The sequence below is a fragment of the Garra rufa genome, chromosome 8, assembly GCF_049309525.1.
Source record: "Garra rufa chromosome 8, GarRuf1.0, whole genome shotgun sequence".
NCBI lineage: Eukaryota > Metazoa > Chordata > Actinopteri > Cypriniformes > Cyprinidae > Garra > Garra rufa.
The window spans coordinates 39,547,155-39,570,011 of NC_133368.1; the positions used below are offsets into that span (position 1 = coordinate 39,547,155).

General features: G+C 35.4%; 2 protein-coding genes across 3 annotated transcripts in view; one reads left to right on the top strand and one right to left on the bottom strand.

The window, feature by feature from the left end:
- Positions 1-4,396: 4,396 nt before the first annotated feature.
- klf5b (Kruppel like factor 5b) lies at positions 4,397-12,689 on the top strand. Of its 2 annotated transcripts, none has more exons than XM_073845243.1 (4): positions 4,397-4,615; positions 5,601-6,394; positions 7,444-7,503; positions 8,348-12,689. In XM_073845243.1, exons 2-4 carry the CDS (start codon positions 5,608-5,610, stop codon positions 8,524-8,526), a joined length of 1,026 nt encoding a protein of 341 aa, XP_073701344.1. In that variant the 5' UTR covers positions 4,397-4,615; positions 5,601-5,607; the 3' UTR covers positions 8,527-12,689. The 2 variants fall into 2 exon arrangements, with proteins under 2 accessions (XP_073701344.1, XP_073701345.1); XM_073845244.1 differs by having other exon boundaries at positions 5,606-6,394.
- Positions 12,690-12,962: 273 nt separating this feature from the next.
- klf12b (Kruppel like factor 12b) overlaps positions 12,963-22,857 on the bottom strand; it is a 64,101-nt gene continuing 54,206 nt past the window's right edge. The window contains exons 5-6 of the mRNA XM_073845242.1: positions 19,262-19,419; positions 12,963-18,357 (exon numbers count right to left, since the gene is read on the bottom strand). Of these exons, the coding sequence (XP_073701343.1) occupies positions 18,176-18,357; positions 19,262-19,419 (340 nt within the window). The 3' untranslated portion in view covers positions 12,963-18,175. The remainder of the gene's footprint in view (positions 18,358-19,261; positions 19,420-22,857) is intronic.

The following is a 22,857-nucleotide window of genomic DNA, read 5'->3' on the forward strand; positions in this document are numbered from 1 at the left end:
ATTTACTATGAACTGCAAATGATAAACAATAAGAATTTGCAATTCATCTGTTGTAAACAGTTTTTTCACCTTATTAGTTGATGTACAGTAGATGCTCACTCACATGCTTTGCATTTTCTAAAGCCTGGCATCCAATTGTCGGCATATCCTAAGTTTTTAATGACATGCAACATGAATTACTTGCATTCATATGCTGATGTCCGTGTGCCAACATCAACAGATGCTCCCTGGCTGCTATGATCCTTAAATTCTCTAATGAGCAACAGAAAATACTCGTCTTTGATGCGCATTCAATGCATAACTAGATTCAGTGGATCTTGATTTAACATTTGGCAATGTGGCATAGGCGTGCCAAACAAAATGTTTGTACATGTATGTTACAAATAATGTCACAAATAGACTTCATGACAAACACAACAATGAAATGAAAGAAAAATCTGTATTTTAGCTGTGTTTTATAAGAAAGTCTGCTGTATACAATACAGCATATGCCTACCACAGTCAAACCATGAAAGGGAACTTTCTTTCACCACTGACTATCACCAAAAAAATTAATTGAGATCATTTTCAAAATGTCTTAAATGTTCCATAAATGAAAACAAGTTGTGCAGGTTTCTGCATAAACTGTGCCTTTACTGTAAAAGTATTTTACACAGAAATATTATTTGATTAATGCTGCAAATGTGAGCCAAAAGCAGTTTTCAGAAAATTAAGTCTAACCTCACAAAGAGAAACATCAGATGTCCATCACATTGTTCCAGTTTCAGTGGTTTGTCCGGCCCCAGAATAAATCTCTAAACCTGTCCAACATGTGTCTTTGTTTTCCTAATATATACCTGTGTTTGGTTTTCAAATACTTCTGTAGAGCAGGACAATGCAGGTTCACATATGAATGATGGGAACGGCCTTTATTTCGACTTCAAATTATAACATCGACTTCTTATTATAACATTGACTTCCTTTCATAGTAAATGAAACTTTCAGGCACATTTTTACCAATCAGCAACATTCTGACAGATTTTAACTGCAGCATGGAATCATCCTGCCACAGTCATTCATGCCCGTTTGACTCCCTCTAACTGTAAATTTGACATTTTTTTTGACATTTTTACAGCATAACTGGTTTTATGAACTAAATTCTCCTTAAGTGACATCAAATTTGTCCACAAATCAGCCTACCAAGGCATCCCAAGTGATCGTTTATGATTGTGTGCTATTTTAATCAAAACATTCCTGATATTTGTCCCTGGCAGCAACTTTGCCTACTTCAACACTTCTCCTAGCATGTTGGCATAGAACACACAATCCACACAGGCAGCTGCAGTGCAGTCAAGCCGTTTTGCATACCAGCACATATGGCCCAAGGGAGAAAAAGAGAGAGAGAAAGAGGGAGAGAAGCATAAATGTGAATTAACCCATTCCATGGAATTCCATACTGTATTCATATAGATTAAGGATATTATCACTGTAAAAAATGACCGTGAATTTAATGGTAAAAAAACTGTAAAAATGCTACGGTAAAAACCTGTGAAATGGTTAACGGTAAGTTCCCCTTCTACTGTATATACGGTGAAAAACTGTGCATGTAGTTTTACGGTAGTATACCGTTTTTGGAAGTGGAAAAAGAACGTAAAATTTACAGTGAATAACCGTAAATTGACATTCCCAGAATTCCCTGTGTTTCATTTTTCTTTATTTGATGTTTTTTTTGTTAAAATTACTTTTTCTTCTTAGTTTTTTTTTTTGTACATTAGGGTTGTATGTTACATCTAATGTTGTTACATTAATGCTTTTTGCTAGGGATGTCCCGATCAGGTTTTTTTGCCCTCGAGTCCGAGTCATTTGATTTTGAGTATCTGTCGATACCGAGTCCCGATCCGATACTTCTATAATAAATAAAAAATAAGGAACATCCTGGATCTGTTTCTTCGCTCTTCTTTATTCTTTTTTTTATTTAATTCACCTTATTTTAACATTTGTTAACAAACAGAGCACTTCTGCGAGGTAGCATGAACAATCAAGTAATAAATTACATAAATTCTTCACTTCTGGACTTTAGTGCAACAGTAAATATATAAAAAAGTCTAATATAAAAACAAACAGCACCTCAACTTAAAATACCCGGCAGGCATATAAACAAATGAAAAAACAAGTGCCACAGTGTTTGCTGTGTTTCTATGTGGAGTCAAGAGGTCTAACTCTGTGCCACCGCATAACTATAGATGTGTTAAAAATTAATGAGAATATATACATATATATCCGAGTCCTGATGGAGATTGAGTCTGAAACCACGTGATCGGCCCGATTTCCGATCACGTGATCGGATCGGGACATCCCTACTTTTTGCATTATTTATTTTTTATGTGTGTTACCATGATGGTGTTTAGTGTTTGTGTGAATGACACTGTGCACCTTCTATATATGTTATTATTGAAAATCTCCTTGTGATGGGCTTTGGTTCATCATGTGATGTTGTCATCACCACCTGCTTTTTGGTGGTTATCAGTGTATTGCAAAGGTACAAAACAGATTTCATGACTTCAAAAGGTTGGTACATTAACATTATATCAGTGAAATTACGGTATTTACCTGTAAATTTAACTGAAAACTGTAAAACGTAAAACATTGCTACCGTATTTTTGACCGTAAATTGTATGGCTTTTTTTTTTTTTTTTTTTTTTTACAGTGTATCAGTCAAATACCAAAAAAATAGTTTTAGTTGTGTGGCTTATCTGGACTGATAACCTTCAAGTGCTGTTATAAATTTATAATGAGATGATATTAAGAGATATTGCCATTCATTTAACTTAAACATTTTGGTAACCCATTCAGACGTTTGGTCTCACTTTATTTATAATATAAAAATGTAATCATTTTAATGAACAAATAATATGTGACCCTGGTCCACAAAACCAGTCATAAGGGGCAATTTTTTTTAAATTGAGATACATCACCCATGTGATGATAGGACAATATTTGGTCGATGTTTGAAAATCTAAAATCTGAGAGTGCAAGAAAATCTAAATATTGAGAAAATCGCATTTAAAGTTGTCCAAATTATGTTTTTAGCAATGCATATTACTAATTAAAAATTAAGTTTTGATATATTTACAGTAGGACGTTTACAAAATATCTTCATGGAACATGATCTTTACTTAATATCCTAATGATTTTTGGCATTAAAGAAAAATCTATAATTTTGACCCATACAATGGATTGCTGGCTATCGCTAGAAATATGCCCCTGCTACATAAGACTGTTTTTTTGGTCCAGGGTCTTAAATAGAATATAATGCTACAGTAAAAGCATGTTATTTATACTGTACCTTACCATATATACAATATAAAATGGCAATTTTTTAAGTAAAAAGTATAAATTACCAAAAAATGTACAGAGAGAATTTCTGTTCAATATGGCAATATGTATTCTTTTACAGTAAACAATTTTTACACTTTTTTTATTTTTATTTTTTACCTTATCCCAAATTCCTTTGCAGATCATCACATTTGTCGGGATTTTTCTTTAAAAAGTTTCTTCAGCAGCACTTTACAATAAGATGTCATTTGTTAACATTAGTTATTAACTAACATGAACAATAAACAATACATTTATTACACTATTTATTCATTTTTGTTAATGTTAGTTAATAAAAATACAGTCGTTTATTGTTTGTTCATGTTAGTTCACAGTACATTAATGGTAACAAACACTACTTGTGCTTTTAATAATGCATTGGTAAATGCTGAAATGAAGATTAACTGAGATTAATAAATGCTGTAGAAGTATTGTTCATTTTATGTTTACTAATGCAACTAATGTTAACTAATGAACCTTACCTTATTGTAAAGTGATATTGTTTCTTCTTGGAATTTTGTCATCAGCTCTATGCACTGAAGTGTTGTATTTTTAGTTAATGCTCACTGAATTATTTAAGGATGTTATTATGGTGTTTTGTGTTTTGTATATGGGACACTGTATTTATTTGTCACAGTTGTTGAAAATAAAATTAAAATGTGGGTCAGTTTTGACAAACTTCGGGTCCCATCTGTGTACATTTCAGGGTAACAAACATTTTTAATAGCAATAATAGGTTGGTGGAACAATATAGCCTATTTCATGGCAACACCAATAGATCTGTATTTGTATGGTAAAGTTGTGGCAATTACAGCAGCCAGTTTTAATAATATGTAGCCTATAATAATAATTATTTTATTTTTATTTATTGATTGGTTTTACAGTGCATTGCCATGTTTCATCTTGTTTTACAAGACTAATACAGATCATGAAAACCTGTTTGGGTGAATTATTAAATGTATGATGACAAAGCCCCGCCCCGTTTTGAGGCATTGAAACGAGGCAGTTGCGTAATTTGTCTTGTCAAACGCGTAAAGCGCTTGACATCTCTGGCTGGCTGTGGCTGTCGTGTCGTTCTCATTTGCGGCATATTGAATGACGTGATCTCCAGTTTATTTCAGCGGAGGACATGCGGTTATGGGCAACGCTTTGTTGAGCAGGATCCACGGCTAGAATAAAACACCTATAAGAACTGAACGAGGCATTGAGAGAGGACGATTACAGTGGATTTAATGACACTCCATCAAAGCATCACATTCTGGTAGAGTGAATCTGTAATCGCATGTTACATTGGTAAACAGTGCTGGGTGGCAAGCTTACCGAAACGCCTGTGTTATTTATGCTTTTGCTCTAAAACATAGCATAATCGCTGCACAGCTTCTATTTTACAGTAATGTTTTCTAATGGTGTTCTCTAGTACGTTATATATATGAAGCATGCTGGATGAATTGTGCTGAACTCTGCACTGACCTTAATCTGAAAACTCCATAACAGCAGAGCAGCTGTAGGCTCTAAATTCAGATGGAGTATTTCCTAGTTTATGGATGGCAGAGAGAGAGAGAGAGAGTGAGTGAGAGAGCTTGCTTGGGGTTCCTTCTTCGGTGTAAGGTAGCAACAAGCCTGTGTATTTAGAGGCTGATTTGAAAATGGCAGAAATTTTAATAAGTTTAAGATCTTTGTGTTTAAGAGTGTGGATATACATTGGAACACAATGAAGGAAAAAGTCAGTTTAAAGATGAATTCCTCTGAACTTGTTTTATAATTCTCTGGAATTTCTGCATTGTTTACTAGAACGCTTAAAGGATTTATGGCAAAGAGGTGTATATATAATAAGTGAAGAAAGCTATTCATTAGCATTGCCATGTCAATGGCAGTTGCTCGGCTGGAAATATTCAATGTTTTGAGCCAATCAGCTAAGTGGTAAATACCATGTGACTAATAGCTGTAGAGTTTCATGTTATTGGCACCATAAGAACGTACACAGTCCCAAAACCATCACTGAGGACCCGTCCTGAACTGTGATGAACAGAGTTTGAATCATACACTGGTAAAACTATAACATAATGAAATGTTTATGATTTTGGTAAAATTCAGCAAGACTACAATTACAGCATCTGGTTAAAACTGACATGCTAATCAGCTAAAGATTGATTTTGGCTACATTATTGTTGGATATAGACGAACAAACTTGTTTCTGTTCATGTATGTTTTTGTGCTGAATGAAAACCTATTTTTCTGTTCCTCAGATCAGATATGGATGGGTACCTGCCGCCTCAGTTTCACACGCTGTCAGACCATAAGAAGTTTTGTCAAGAGAATTCCCTAACGATGGACCAAGGCACTCCATACAGCATAAACATGAATGTTTTTTTACCAGACGTCACCTATCTACGGACCGGCATGTGTAGACCTGTGAGGTCCACAGCACCGCAGATAAAGACAGAACCTCTGCATTCATCTTTCAACTACTCCAGTTGCCACGGCTCGGTTGCGCCCACCATGACGCACCCAGAGTACACAAACCTCTACAGCCCAGCTGCGGAAACAGGTAGCAATGTTTACGTCAAGCAAGAGACTCCGTCCCTCGAATTCCCAGACGTTCCACTGTTTCAGCTGTTGAATTCAGAGCTTGAGCCCAGTGTGCCTGCCGGCACAGATTCCCACAATGCCACATGCCCTCCCATGCCGGCGTATAACGCCGTTCATCCGCAACCCAGCCATATTGCAGAACGACCACTTTGTAATATGAGCAGCAGTGGATATTCGCTAACTGCTCAGTTTGCTCAGCATCCCCCGAAGAGGGCGTCTTATTTACCACCCTCTCCTCCCAACTCAGAACCAGGCAGCCCAGATAGAAGGAAAGAACTCATACAGAACTTATCGCCACCTCCATCATATGCTGCCAGCATGGCATCTAAAATGGCATGTCTTACCCCTGGACCAGCACTTTCTGTCCAAACACAAGCAACACCTGCCCAATATAACCGCAGAAACAATCCTGACTTAGACAAAAGGAGAATACATCACTGTGATGTACCAGGTGAGACTGAATTTAGCATCTAGATCATTTAGAATGTGACACTTTATTTGAAATCATATTTGTGACCCTGGACCACAAAACCAGTCTTAAGTCGCTGGGGTATATTTGTAGCAATAGCCAAAAATGCATTGTATGCGTCAAAATGATTGATTTTTCTTTTATGCCAAAAATCATTAGGATATTAAGTAAAGATCATGTTCCATGAAGATTTTTTGTAAAATTCATACTATAAATATATCAAAATGTAATTTTTGATTAGTAATATGCATTGTTAAGAACTTAATTTGGACAACTTTAAAGGTGATTTTCTCAGTATTTAGATTTTTTTTGCACCCTCAGATTCCAGATTTTCAAATAGTTGTATCTCAGCCAAATATTGTCCTATCCCAACAAACCATACATCAATAGAAAGCTTATTTATTGAGCTTTCATATGTATACATATCAGTTTTGTCAAATTTAACCTTATGACTGGTTTTGTGGTCCAGGGTCACATTTAAGGCCTTAAACGAATCTGCAGCTTTTTTTTACACATAGTCCATCTGACGCACACAAGCTTAAATGGCTATTCAGGTGATTTAATGTTGTTGAATAAATATTGTGGACTGACATGACTAAACTTTGGGCAATTACCGGTTTTTAGGTTGGACTTTGACTGACTAAGTGGCTTAGGACACAATAGTGAAAACCTTTTGACATTGTATATAAGGCTGCTGGACAAGTCAGAGCTGGCCAGAATGTTAGTTCAAAGGATAGCCCCCCCTAAAATGAACATTTCCTCACCTTTGTGTTGTTCCAAACCTACGTGACTTTTTTCTGTGGAGCACAAAGAACTTCTTTGACTTTTAATGTATAAAAAAACACTTTTTTGCTTTTGTGTTTCTTAGAAGACAGAAAGTCATGGAGGTTTGGAACGAAATGAGTTGAAGAAATGTATTCACAGTATTCTCATATTTTGCCAAACTGTCCCTTTAATGTTTATAATGGATATGAGCTTTAATGTTAAAAGTCATGATACTTATTAACATTTATTTTCTTCTCATACATCAGGATGTAAGAAGGTCTACACCAAGTCCTCACATTTGAAGGCCCATTTACGTACTCACACAGGTAAGACATTTAATAAGCAATATCACAAGATGTTCGCACAGTCGTTGAATATCATAAAATAGATGTTAAAGTAGAGTCGTCTAAGCATATAACAGTTGGAATAAATTTGACAAGGAACAAGCCTAAACTATTCCTATTTATTTAACAGATATACTAATCAACACAACCAAATCTCTACCAACTGAAGTGATCTGTTAAATATGACCATCACAAATCCAGTCATAAGGGTTCATTTCTTTCTGAATAAATAAGCTTTCTACTGATGTATGGTTTGTTAGGATAGGAGTCGTCCAAATTAAGTTCTTAGCAATGCATATTACTCATCAAAAATTAAGTTTTGATATGTTTACGGTAGGAAATATATTTCTAGCTATTGCTACAAACATACATATGCTCCTTAAGACTGGTTTTGTGGTCCATGGTCACAAATATGTTTGTAAAACATTCAAGTATAAAATATTATACATTCTTCTTTATTATTCATATATTTTTTTAGTGCAAACTATTCGATCGCTGAAAGTAATGTTAACTTACAGATCACAGTCACAGATATTCATTCAGCGAAGAGTCCATAAGACTGATTTATTCGAGTCATTTTGAATGATTCATTAAAAGCACTGGCTCATAAGGGTCATTTGGTCATAAAAGGTACTAAAGTAGTTACGCTCCATTTATTTGATTCACTAAAAAGAACCAAATTAGATGTCATTTGTTTGTGAACCAGACTATACCAGTCAGGCTGTATGTTACTGCGTGCAGCCTGTGACCGTGACTCTGTGTCTTCTCTCATTATGTTGTGGTGGTGTTCTCCCCTCAACCTGTATTGGCCTGTGTTTCATTGCAGGCGAAAAGCCATACAAGTGCTCATGGGAGGGGTGCGACTGGCGATTCGCCCGTTCTGACGAGCTAACGCGCCACTTCAGGAAGCACACGGGGGCCAAACCTTTCCAGTGCGCCGTATGTAGCCGTTGCTTCTCCCGATCGGACCACCTGGCCCTCCACATGAAAAGACACCAGAACTAGAGCCGCCCGCTCTCGTTGTTCTGACGGTGCCGCGGGAGGGCTATCAGGACCTCTGTTGATGATACTAATTAGGATTTGGGTGTGTTGGTTAATCTTGGGTTTTGGCAGTTCATCAGGTACAACAGGACCAAACCCTGCCGTCGGTACGGCTCCTGTGGTCACAAAACCAGCTAATTGATGAGAACTTGGCTCATTTGCCAGATGGGACATTCTTTCGACATGTTTGTTTGTTTGTTTTCTTGTTTGTCTGCATACTTTAAGGTCATCATTTATGACGTAACTACTTTTAATGTGCCTTTTTTACCTTGTAGAATTGCGGTGCCACCTAAAATGTACGTTCAACAACTTGTGGGCAGTTTTAATCTTCTTCAAAGCAATATTCCAGGTTTAATACAAGATTAATTGACATAACTTGTGACGTAATCTTGATCATGTTCTTGTTTAGAGCTTGTGGCTATACCAATTGAAACAAGATTTTGAAAGTTCTGTGGTAATCAACACTATGCCACAAGCGTTATCAACCGAGTTTAACTTTTATTGAACCCAGAATATTCCTGTAAATGACTACTCGTACTTGTATCAATCATAAAATGAACTGTAGTCTTGGTTGTAGAACCAAACTCCAAGAATGTGAGCCACAAATGCTGAATTAACGTCTTATAAAAGCGGCACGTGATAAGAAACAGAGCTTCATAAATTTGTGCGGGAGCTGCTGGGGAATTAGAAAATTAAATGTAGCTTCAGAACACCAAAGAGTTGGATGAAATCCAAACTATGATATGTTTCAAAGAGGTTTCGCTTGACGTAGGCAAAAAGAGCACAATCTGAAGATTGAACTCCTTTATGTTAATCCCTGTGTTTTACTGAAATGCAATAAGTGGTACAAATGCTGTATTTTTCCTGGCAAGAGGACAGGTCGGATATCGATTACTTCCATAGTTGTTTATTTTTTCCTTACTATGCATTTGTTTGGGATAAATGATAGCTTTAAATGTACATATGACGTGTATTTATTTTTTTTAATTTCTATTTTATAAAATGTAACTCAACGCTTACATGAAATGTGCACCGGTTACTGGGAAGCGGTTTGTTCAAACCACTAGTGCTCTAAATGGCCGCATTATGTGGAACAATGTGGCAGCTGATTGTTTACATTAGTTGGTTTGGCTTATGGTGTGTGTTACATCTGTATGTGTGGCCTCATAAAATCTCTTATTTTCCATTACAGTGATAAAAATGTTTTCCGCCTTATTTTTCAGAGATTGCAAATGCGTAACAGAAGGTACTCGTCACAGATGACAAGCTGATGTTGTTCCTGAGATGGGAGTAAAATAGATTGTGGACATATGGAGTTGGTTTTTATCTGAGGTAACGTAATATGAGGATCCTCGGTGTTTATATGTTTTCGAGCGAGAGAGAGGAAGAACATATATCGCTAGAAGTTCTTCATTTGGTGACCAAAACCGAAAGAGAAAAACTCTTAATTGCTGTAATTAAAGGTTCAAACTGCTTAAGATTAGAATGTTAAACACACCCATTAATCACTCTAATTTGCAGCACTTAGATGAGTACAGTTAATGTTAAATACATACATCATTACTGTTATTACACATAATATGGAGGCAGATCTTTAAAGTCTTAGTCTGTCGGGTTGAACTGGAGTGTCCAGTCATCCTGGCTCACATGTGATTAGGTGAATAAACGGAGGTGTGGTTACAGTTGCTAATACGGCCTGTCAGAGTTGAAAGTTGATGGTGTTGAGTGGTAACACCCAATTAAATTGATACTATAATTATCGCGCCTGTATACAAATCACTGAGTAACAGCAGAAAGGCCTCAGTCATTAAAAAAAATAACCTGACATTTTCACAATGCATTCTTTTCATCACTAGGGTGTATATTATTTTCTGAATCACTTCTTACATAAGCGACCCATTCGGAACATGAGCAATTCACTTTTTCACTATGTACTGATGCTATTGTCCTGAAATACATAACAGCTAGGTCTACACAGGAACAAAAACACTGAAAACACCAAGTGAATAGACTATGTTGTTGTATTGTTACATTTCTTTAAAAGAAACCTCTTGAGGATTGTATCCGAGGAGATAACAGACACTGTACTGTAATCTCACAAGTATGTATGCTAACCGGTATGCTAACAAACACTAGGATGGAAAGGTCTTGGATTTGTAGTATTTATCAAATAAAGGTACAATTTTGAAGTAACATACAAGACAATAGCCACATTTGAGAATGTATTGCTATACGGTTTATCTGTCTGGCCTCTTTTTACCAGAGGTTAGCATACTAGCTACAGTAACTGCTAAGTCAGCACAGTTACATATTGCGCCTCAGTGTGAAGACCCGCTGGCCAAAGGAGTGATGTTATTTGATTATTACTGATCGCCGGCTAGTAACTTTAAGATTGGGTGTTATATAATGCTTGTTAAACACGCTCGGAATCAGCCCAGCTGCTTTGTCTCTGAGGAAGATTGTTATCGTGAAGTCAATGCCTTCATGTTTCTTTGAAAAGCCTTGTGTCAATAGGGAACTCATTTATTTTCTTTCATGGAAAGGAACAATAGTTTAATTCACTATTTGACCTGACATTTAGATGATCTTTGCAGATGAGAGTATGGATCAAACAGTAGCTCAGCTGTGATCCTCTTTAGTGAATGCCATTTACTGAAAGCACTTATAGGATCACTGTGATGTTGCTCATACCCTTAAGAGAAAACGATTGAGTTATTCCCACAAAAATCGCACGGAAAGAAATATCAATGAAATGTTTCATACAACAAAAATAGGTTGTAATTCTATTTATATGTTGTTCATCTGACTCGAAGTTTTATTTGGACAGCCTATCGTTATAATCTTTTGAAGGCCCTGAGATTGTGTGGATAAATACTGGAGTCTGTGACATTTTAAAGTTACACTCACCAAAGCTGCATTTATTTGAACAGAATTACAATAATATTGTGAAATATTACTACAATTTCAAACAACTGTCTTCTATTTTAATACAGTTGAGGTCTAAAGTTTACATACACCTTGCAGAATCTACAAAACGCATTGTATTGTTTATTTAGTACCAACCTGAATAAGGTATTTCACATAAAAGACGTTTACATATTGTCCACGAGAGAAAATAATAATAAAAATTAATAAAAATGACCCCATTCAAAAGTTTACATACACTTGCTTCTTAATACTGTGCTGTTACCTGAAAGATCCACAGCTGTTTTTTGTTTGTTTTTTTGTTTGTCCTGAACAGTTAAACTGTCTGCTGTTCTTCAGAGAAATCCATCAGGTCCAACAAATTCTCCCACAGGTCCCACAGATTTCAGAATTTTTGTATATTTGAACAATTTCCAACAATGACTGTATGAGTTTGAGATCCATCTATTCACACTAAGGGACTCAAGGTTCAAATGCTCATCTTTAAATGGTAATCCTCATTCTGTTCAAAAGTTTACACCCCTGGCTCTTAATGCATTGTTTTTCCATCTGGAGCATCAGTGAGCATTTGAACCTTCTGTAATGGTTGCATATGAGTCCCTCAGTTGTGAAAAGATGGCTCTCAAAATCATACAGTCATTGTTGGAAAGGGTTCAAATACACAAAATGGGTAAAAAACAAAGAATTTGTGGGACCTGAAGGATTTTTTAGAAGAACAGTGGCCAGTTTAACTTTTCAGGACAAATAAGGGACTCATGAACAACTATCACTAAATATATTAAGAATCAAGTGTATGTAAACTTTTGAACTGTGTCATTTATTTGAAATTCAACTATTATTTTCTCTTGTGGACGATATCTAAATGTCTTTTATGTGAAATGTCTTATTCAAATGAGTACTAAATAAAAAAAAAACATGCATTCTGTATGATCCCTCTTATTTTGGTAAAAAAAAAAATTACCATTTTGCAGATTCTGCAACGTGTATGAAAACTTTTGACCTCAACTGTATATTTTATAATGCATTTTATTCCTGTGATGGCAAAGGATTTTCAGCAGCCATTATTTTACTCTTTAGTGTCATGCAATTTGTAATATGCTGATTTTGTTCTCAAGAAACATTTTTTCTTTTCTCAATGTTGAAAACTGTTGTGCTTACTGTTTCTGTGAAAACCATTATTTTTTTAAATGCCTTTAAAACATTATAAATGGCGTTACTGTCACTTTTGATCAATTTAATGTGCCCCGGCACATAGGATTTACCAAAAATAAAATAAATACAAAAATATAATAAAATGATAGTGTATAATTTTATTTATTTATTTATTTAATATGGTAGCTTTAGTACTTGTTAGGAACTAGCTTACTGTTAAGGTACTCAAATCAAATAGTATAAAAACCCATTCAAAACTCTCACGGGAATTCATGGGGCAAAAATGGTAATCAAGTGAATGTAAATACATGAGTTTATGCCAATATGTTCCATACAAAATGCAAGTTTATTAACTTCCATGCCTCCGATTAGATTATCAAACAAGTATAACGTGTAACCTCAATTTCAATTCACAGCTCAATCTTCTGGAAAAAAAGAAAGAAAAGAAAATACAGAGAATAGCAAAAAGCACAGAATATTTAGACAACTTCTGGAGAAGCAAAATAAAGCTGAAACACTTTCAACCTCTGAAATGATCGGGACGTGACATCCTCCAACAGAATCCAATGGGAAGGGAATCCCTTTGAAGAGTAGCAGGGTAAAATATCACAATTTTACAGTAAAACCCCCCCAAAAAAGAAAGAAAAAAAAAGCTCTGAATATATTTACAATACACACACTATACATAAATACAAGAAAGATAATTACAGAATATCAGCAAAACAAGAAACAAAGGCCATTGAGTAAATACTTGATTCCAAAGAAAGTAAAAGTAAATACATAAACAAAGGCAATATTTTACAGAGACTCAAGGGGGGGAAATGCTGTTCACGGAGGAATTATGCCGTACCACCAGTGTCTTAACATTCAGACTGTTTGATTTCCATAACTGGGGACGCATGAGAAGTTCACACGATTTTATAAAGTTAGAGGTAAACCAGAGTCCTGTTAATTAAGCAAATGTGTCCTTCCATAGGTGAGTAATACCATATAAATCTTATGCAGCTTCCATAGGAGACACATAAAGAATGTTCAAGAAACACCAACCGGGATATTTACAGCTTCAAAATGGTTCATAAGGCTCAGTGCATTTCAAAGGAACATGTCTAGGTGATTAAACCAGGGAAACGGTGAAAATCTTCATAATACTAGGCACTCATTATTATTGCATAACTTTGACCCTGTTTGCCTTTACAAAATTATGCCACAAAAAACATAATAATGCCAAAGGGGAGGGAAAGTAATGCAGAATTGAGTAAAACGGAATTTAATATTCGGTATAATATTTATCACTATACTTGTAAATCTGTGGCTCACTTGAATACTGTGTTTCATTGGGTTGTTTTTGCTTTATTCACATTTCTAGTGAGTATAAAAACATTGACTAAAAATGAGGCAGCACCGCCTGAATACTGTAATGAGCTGAACATTTGATTTGATTGTTCATTAAAAACCGCATGCAACTGCAACCGGTTTCACTCGAACCGGCTCTACATGTGCGTTTACAGAGATAGTATAGCTGAAAATGAAAAATTCGGTCATCATTTACTCACCTTCATGTTGTTCTAAACCTGACTTTCTTTCTTTCTTCTTTGTAAAAGAGTGTTTTTGTCCTAAAAATGTCGAAATAAAAAGTCAAATAGGTTTAGAATGACATAAAGGTGAGTAAATGATAACAGGTTTTTTCATTTTTGGCCAAAGTATCCCTCTAAGATGACAAGCCTTTGTTGTTCTCACACACTGAACAGTTTTTGAATTGTTGATGAATGTCTCTGAAAAATCTGCATATTACGTATAAAGATAATCCCTTGTATTTTTTAAAAAAGCCCTATTTTAATAGGTATTTACAGCCTGTAAAACTGAGCAATATCTTTTCACTTTCACATATATTACAACATCTTTAAAAGTATTTTTTTTTTGTACAGAAAATAGTCATATGCAGATGAAGTGCCTCACATTACAGACACGCTTCAAAATACAGAATATGATGATAAGATACATTGGTGATTAATGTCACGTCTATCTTAAAATAATTACTTCCATACTTCATAAAAACAAGGTGCTCATGTTATGTTCAAGCCCATATACAAGAGAATACACACACGTGTACACAGTGAGGAACATAAAACATGGTGCATCGTAATACTTCAGAATTAACAAACGAACAAAAAAGAGAGAAATGTTAGAAATGGATTGGTCATCTCTAACGGACAAACGGTTACTAAGTAAAGAATGTTTCTATTGACATATGTTTCCTTTCACAGCATTTGACTTCAGTTTCCTTTTGTTGGTGACGAAAAGTTTCTACATGCCCTAGCAAACTGTGTGATTGATTGTAGATTTAGTCAGCGTGTTTGATCACCCCTGCATGCACAGGCAGACTGTAAAGTGAATGTGAATTCTAGTAATATCTAATAATCTGAAAAGTGGTCACAAGGCTTTCCATGGCCACTTGAAAGTGCATATGGATCAACGGGACAGAAGAATTACAGAGCTAATGACAGCTCTCCTTAAAAAAAAACTTGGACATCTTGGTGAAAACCTACTGTATACCTAAACATGAACGGCACAGCATGGAACACACAGTGAAATTTGGGTACAGTATGTAAAAGAATTAGTTGTATTCACACAAGTGCGGCATATTGCTTTTCTGAGTATCTTAGTGTAGTGTCTATATGTTTAATTTAACAAATCCCTCTTAGAAAAAAACGAACGACCGAACGATAGATAGACTGAGGAGAAATTTCTTAACTAAACATTAGAACAGATTCCAATATCAACAGATATGGCTCAGTAAATATTTGAATCACTTTCTAACATCTCGAACATTCGAGTGCAGAAAGAAAACGTAAAAAAAGAGACAGAAAACACCAAGAAAGCTTATGAGGGATGCGTTTGTAATTCAGCTCACTGACTGCCCTCTACTGGTGACTTTGGAGATCGTTAAACTGCTGTGATGCTAAGATGATGCTAAATATATAATATATGTGGGTGGGAAATGTTGTAAAATTGGTACATTGTTGCCACTTCACAATAAGGTTCAGTTCATTACCATTATTAATGCATTAGGTATCATGACCTAACCATGAACAATACTTTAACAGCACTTATTTACCTTGGTTACTGTTCATTTCTATGTAGCCTAAACATTTCAAGTGTTAACTAATATTATTGTATCATGAACAAAGATGAATAGTATAATATATCATGAATAGAACAACAGTGTATTGAAAATGATTTAAAGTGTTGTACATTCAAAGGGTTGGGGTCAGAAAGATTTTTTCTTTTTCTTTTTTTAGAAAATAATTAATAGATTTATTCAGCATTAAAAGGACGCATCAATTGATCAAACGTGACAGTAAAGACATTTATAATGTTACAAGAGATTTCTATTTTGAATAACTCGCTTTCTATTTATTACAGAATCCTGAAACAAACTGTAGAAATGGTTTCCACAAAAATATTAAGCACAAAAACTGTTAATAGGAAATGTTCCTTGAGCAGCAAATCAGCATATTAGAATGATTTCTAAAGGAACATGTGACACTGAAGACTGGAATAATGAGCTTTGTCATAAGAATAATTTACATTTTATATTATAATATAAATATGTACAGTATATTATATAAACTACCAGTCAAAAGTTTTTGAACTGTAAGATTTTTAATGTTTTCAAATATTTCTCTTCTGCTTATCAAGCCTGCATTTATTTGATCCAAAGTACGGCAAAAACAGTAACATTTTGAAATATTTTTACTATTTAAAATAACTGATTTCTATTTGAATATATTTTGAAATGTCATTTCAAAGCTGAATTCTTAGCATTTCTTGAAGTGAGAAAAAAAACTATTATACTGACTCCAAGCTTTTGAATTGTATAGTATATAATGTTACAAAAGCTTTTTTTTTTTTCAGATAAATGCTGATATTTGGATCTTTCTATTCATCAAATAATCCTGAAAAAATGTAGTCAACTGTTTTAAATATTATTAATAATAATAAATATTTCTTGAACAGCAAATCAGCATATTAGAATGATTTCTGAAGGATCACGTGACACTGAAGAATAGAGTAATGATGCTGAAAATTTAGCTTTGATCACAGGAATAAATTACATTTTAAAATATATTACAGTAGAAAGCAGTTCTTTTAAATAGTAAAATATTTCACAATATTACTGCTTTTGCTGTATTTCTGGATCAAATAAATGATATGACCAGAAAAGACTTCTTTAAAAAACTTACTGTTCAAAAACTTTTGACTGGTAGTGTATAATATATGATTATATGAATTGTTTAAATTGTAATATTAATCATAATATTACTTTTTAAAAACATTCTTACTGACCCCAAACTTCTGAATGGTGATGTACATTGTTAGTTCACTGTTACCAAATGCATTAACTAACTGAAGTGTTATCGAAATAATTAGCAAATGGATACACTGATGTTTGCAAAGACACTTCATAAATACAAAGTGAAGGACAAAGCCAATGACCAGTGCTGTTGTACTGACCATAACTGACATCATAGTTTAAAAGCAATCTCACAAAAGGAGAAGAAAACAAAGGACATTCAAGAGATTTCCTCAGCATATTTTAAAAAGTTGTGAGAGACTACACCTCCGAAATGTGGCAGCTAGAAATCCACTATAAATAGAAGAGGTATTTGAATTATAGAAAACAAAGCGGCACTGGTAAGTCCAAAGTTTTGACCGTGTATATGAGTGAGGACCAGGCCAGCTCACCCCTGTGCTGCTCAAAAAAAAAAAGAAAAAAAAAAGTATATTGCTCCTCCGCCTCAAGTTACCTGACCCTCATTATCCAAATTTACATATATCTTTCTAATTAGTGAGTCAATGTGATACAATTAAGACAAATTTTGTCAAATTCAATCAATTTCAGTTTAAAATCAACAGAAAATGACTCAAAGTGAACACTATGCTAAATTGTTTGTCGTGTAATCTCATTCGCTGGTGTGTTAACCTGTAAATGGCAACTTCGGAAACCTCTGGAATCACTGGCCCAAAGTCTTCATCATTAGAAGATCTGCTTAATCCCTCTCAGATCTGGCTCTCGATGTTCCACAAAAAGGTAAATGTAAAAACTGTGCAAGCATACCATTCATGGTCACGCTCCCCTGTCAGAACAACACGTAAAGCCATTCCACTCTGCGTTTCTTCACATTGTAGATGTAGAGTGAGAAGCAGCCATGTTAAAACAGACCACACGGATGATTCGGAAAGGAAAAACTAGAAAACAAAACCGTTTGTCCGAGTGAAATAATCCTTTGAACAAACATGAGACAATCAACATCCTGGACTTGTTTCAGGCCTGTGGATGAGCCTCCTCCCTCCCTGACTGGACCCTGTTTTAGCTCTGCAAATGTGGGGAAAGCATCATACTCCTCTTTTGCTTGCTCTTTATCCTCTCTCTCGTTCTTTCTCAGGGACAGGGATGGCCGTTTCTGTGTCCAGCCCAGCTGAACATTATTGGGGGAGATCCAGCTCTCCCGTGTGTGTGAGTGAGTGGGTGGCTTCAAACCAGCATGTGTCTGCGACGGTGCAGGGCCAGATGGTCTGAGCGGGAAAAGCTCCGGTCGCAGTCTCCGCACTTAAAGGGTTTGACCCCTGTGTGCTTACGATAATGCCGTGTCAACTCGTCCGAGCGGGCGAACTTCCATGTGCAGCCGTCCCAGGTGCACTTGTATGGCTTCTCACCTGGTGGAGATAATCAACCATACTTAGGCAAAAACAAACACCACTGTAATTTCGGAAATATTAGAGAAATTGTAAAATATGAAACAGTCAAGACGGGTTAATGGAATACCCTAAAATAAAAATAAGCTAAAAATGTAGCATCACATCACTTGCTCACCAATAGATCCTTCTGCAGTGAATGGGTGGCGTCAAAATGAGAGTTCAAACAGCTGTTTTTATACACACAATATTTCCGGAACACAAATTAAGACATTTTTGATGAAATTCGAGAGCTTTCTGACCCTGCATAGACAGCAATGCAACTGAAAAGTTCAAGGCCGCAATTTCGACCACAATTTTACGAAGCTACAAGGATACTTTTTGTGTGCCAAGAAAAAATAACTTTATTATTTCAACAATTTCTTTCTGGGCCTTGAATGTTTCAGTTGCATTGCTGTCTATGCAGGGTCAGAAAGCTCTCAGATTTCATCAAAAATATCTTAATTTGTGTTCTAGAGATGAACAAAGGTTTTATCGGTTTGGAATGACATGAGGGTGAGTAATTATTGACAGAATTTTAATTCTATTAATCTAAAACTATATAATAGCTGGAAGAAACAGTTTGATGTTAAAAGCATCTTCATGATAGATTTGTTTTTACAAAAAGTGAGCTTTTTGCTTCACAAGACATTGACTGATGGATTGGAGTCAAGGACTCTCATCCTGATGGCACCCATTCACTACAGGGGATCCATTGCTGACAAACATTTCTTTAAATATGTTGTGATAAAAAAAAAAACTCATCTACCATCTTTGACCAAATTTTCAGCTAATTTTAATTTTGGTCAAATGATTCCTTTAACCAAAATTCAGATAAACTGATAGTGAAACTAGGTTTAAAGATTGTATTTGTGTGTTGACTGACCTGTGTGTGTCCTCCGGTGTGCCTTTAAATGAGAGCTCTTGGTATAAACTTTATTACAGCCTGCAAAGTCACACCTGTGGATGCGTCTCTTCTTGGAGTCTGGAGATTCAGGTGGCTGTGGCCGTCGAATGCTCTCAATACTGAATGGTGACATGGAACTAAGATAAAAGAGAGAGAGATTTTAATAACCCTGTAGAGGGCATTACAATATTGCCAACTGATCTTATTCAACATCCTAAGAAATGTATAGTTGAGGTCAAAAGTTTACATACACCTTGCAGAATCTGCTAAATGTATTTTTTTTTTATGAAAATAAGAGTGATCATACAAAATGCATGTTATTTTTTATTTAGTACTGACCTGAGTAAGATATTTCACATAAAATACGTTTACATACAGTCCACAAGATAAAATAATAGTTGAATTTATAACAATGACCCTGTTCAAAAGTTTACATACAACTGATTCTTAATACTGTGTTGTTACCTGAATGATCCACAGCTGTGTTTTTTTTGGTTTGTTTAGTGATAATTGTTCATGAGTCCCTTGTTTGTCCTGAACAGTTAAACTGACCCTTCAGGTTTCACAAATTATTGTGTATTTGAACACTTTCCAACAACGGCTGTATGATTTTGAGATGCTTCAGAAGGAAACACGATGCATTAAGCTGGGTGGTGAAAACTTTTTGAATTTGAAAATCTGGGTAAATTTAACTTATTTTGTCTTCTGCAAAACATGTAAGTATCTTCTGGAAGGCAGTACTAAATGAAAATAAAAATAAAAAATGATATTCAGGCAAAATAAGAAAAATGTACACATCATTCTGTTCAAAAGTTTTCACCCCCTGGCTCTTTTGCATCTTTTTTCTTTCTGGAGCATCAGTGAGCGTTTGAACCTTCTGTAATAGTTGCATATGAGTCCCTCAGTTGTCCTCAGTGTGAAAAGATGGATCTCGAAAGCATACAGTCATTGGTGGAAAGGGTTCAACTACACAAAAATGCTGAAAACCCAAACAATTTTTTGGCAGTTTAACTGCTCAGGACAAACAAGGGACTCATGAACAACTATCACTAAACAAACAAAAAAAAAGCTGTAGATCATTCAAGTATCAACATTATTAAGAATCAAGCATATGTAAACATTTGAACAGGGTAATTTGAATATTGAATAAATTTGAATCTTTTATGTAAAGTATCTTTTTCAGGTCAGTACTAAAAAAAAATAACATGCATTTTGTACGATCCCTCTTATTTTGGTAAAATAATTAACATTTAGCAGATTCTGCAAGGTGCATGTAAACTTATGACCTCAACTGTACATAAGCTAACTGCTGCCACCAAGTGGCAATATGATATAAAAACAACATTTTGAAGCAGTAGTTAAAACCTGGACCATGTGTTTTCCTCACAAAGTGGGATAGGATTTTTGTGTTTTTGAAAAATTTGATTATTGATTATTTGATTTTTAAAAAATACAATAATATTATGAATTATTGTTACAATTTAATATAGTTCTATTTTTATATATTTTGAAATTTAGAATTTATTCCAGTGATGGCAAAGCTGAATTTTCAGCAGTCATTACTTTTCAGTCTTCAGTGTCACATGATCCTTCAGAAATCATAGAAATCATTCTAGTATGCTGATTCACTGCTCAAGAAACATTCAATCATTATAAATGTTGAAAGCAGCTGTGCTTCTTCATATTTTGCAAAAATGGTCATACGTAAAAAAAAAAAAAAAAAAAAAAAGATTTTTTGATAAAATGTTCAACAGCATTTATTTGAAATGGAAATTCTAAGTGTCTTTTCTGTCATTTTTGATCATTTTATTGCATTCTTAATTTCTTAAAAAAAAAATTATATATATATATATATATATATTATGCAACTATCATTTTCACAAGTTGCCATGCCTCAAATTTTAAAAAAAAGTGTGAAAAATGTGTGAACTGTATGAAACAAGGAAAGTATTCACTAACCAATATTTTACCAAATGTTCACTGACAAAAAATGAAAAAGTTATTTGACTGCTTGCCCATATTGCTAATGTTCTACTCATAATGTATCACTAGATGGCGCTGCAGACCTGATGCATTTTGATGGTACAACGCAAACGCTCAGAGCCCAAAAACATTTTTTTTTTTCTTACAAACAAGTCATAATTCTTATAGAGATTTGACATTTGTTGCTTGTTAGTTTGCTGTTAACAAAATCCATGGGAATGTCTTAAACTTATTCCAATTAATATTACACAATATTACGCGATCAAATGAATAAACTGTACAGTACTAACACGCTGTCTGTTGTGATTGCTGTGAGAAAATGAATTATTGCCATTCCAGACGGCGGGCCTGCTTTCAGACTGTAAAGCTGGCTCTCATTGAGAGGATTTGTACATATCAACCAATGAGCTCACTGAACTGTTCGAGAAGAGCAAAGAGCCACGTAAGTGCGAGGACATGCTGTGTTTGAAAGCAAGAGAGCGTACAAGTCGTCTTATTCCATTTCTACCATAGGTAGAAACAGTGGAGAGCCTAATTACATTACATTGTCCTCGCTCGCCTTCCCTTCTAAGGTAATAAGAGCTCTATGTCCCCTGCTTCGCTGATTGGCATGGGCTGGGCCTGGCAATAAAGGCCGAGGGGGCGGAGCCAGACAACCCCTCCAGTGAACTGTCTCCACCACACGCAGCCCACTTCCTGTTTCTCCCCTGCTCCTGGGTCACCTGTTGGTGTTGGTATGCTGCCAAGCGAAGGCCTAGCGGAAATGAGCCAATGTGTCAGAAATGAGGCTGAACTCTCTCTCGCTGCCTCGAGCAAACACACATAGAGAGCGAAAGAGAGAGAGAGAGAAAGAGACCCAGGAGGGGAGAAGTGAAATTGAGAAGAGGAGACAAAGAGAAGCCGAGAAAGAGGCAATGAGCCAAACAGGTTGTTTTTTTTTCTCTCTCTCTCTCTCTCTCAGAGAAATTACAAGAGAGTGAGAGAGAGAGTTTCTCTGAGAATGAAAGTTGGTGGCAGATAAAAAATGGAGGGGGGTTGATGTTGGAAGGAGAGTTCGGAGGGAGTGAGGGAGCATGAAGGGAGTGACAGGATTTACAGTGGAAAGACTTTCAGCGGCGAACTCTCACAGGATGTTTACAGTCTGATATATTTCAGAGGGGACGCCACTGACATAAATAGTGATACAGTAGTCTGACTCGCGGGAAATGACTTGAAAATACACATCCACCTGACAGGTATAGATGGTTATTCTCCCTAATATAATAGGGGATTCGTCTCAAATCATCATGTCTAGATGCTTGTTCAATACACATCAACCAATTTATTGTTTGATTCAGTCAATAAATTATTAGATGTATCTATATATAGCTAGTTATGTAGCTAAAGAAATGCTAGAAAAACACTATACCAAATAATTACAGCTCACAAACAAGTGAGGGAAAATAATATATGTGACCCTGGACAACAAAACCAGTCTTAGGTAGCGCAGGTATATTTGTAGCAATAGCCAAAAATACATTGTATGGGTCAAAATTATTGATTTTTCTTTTAATGCCAAAAATAATTAGGATATTAAGTAAAGATGATGTTCC

Bases quoted from the DNA above. Each gene is read 5' to 3' on its own strand.
- klf5b (XM_073845243.1), top strand. From the start codon at position 5,608: ATGGATGGGTACCTGCCGCCTCAGTTTCACACGCTGTCAGACCATAAG. The intron at 6,395-7,443 runs GTGAGACTGAAT...CTCATACATCAG, and splicing joins ACATCACTGTGATGTACCAG to GATGTAAGAAGGTCTACACC. The intron at 7,504-8,347 runs GTAAGACATTTA...GTTTCATTGCAG, and splicing joins CCATTTACGTACTCACACAG to GCGAAAAGCCATACAAGTGC.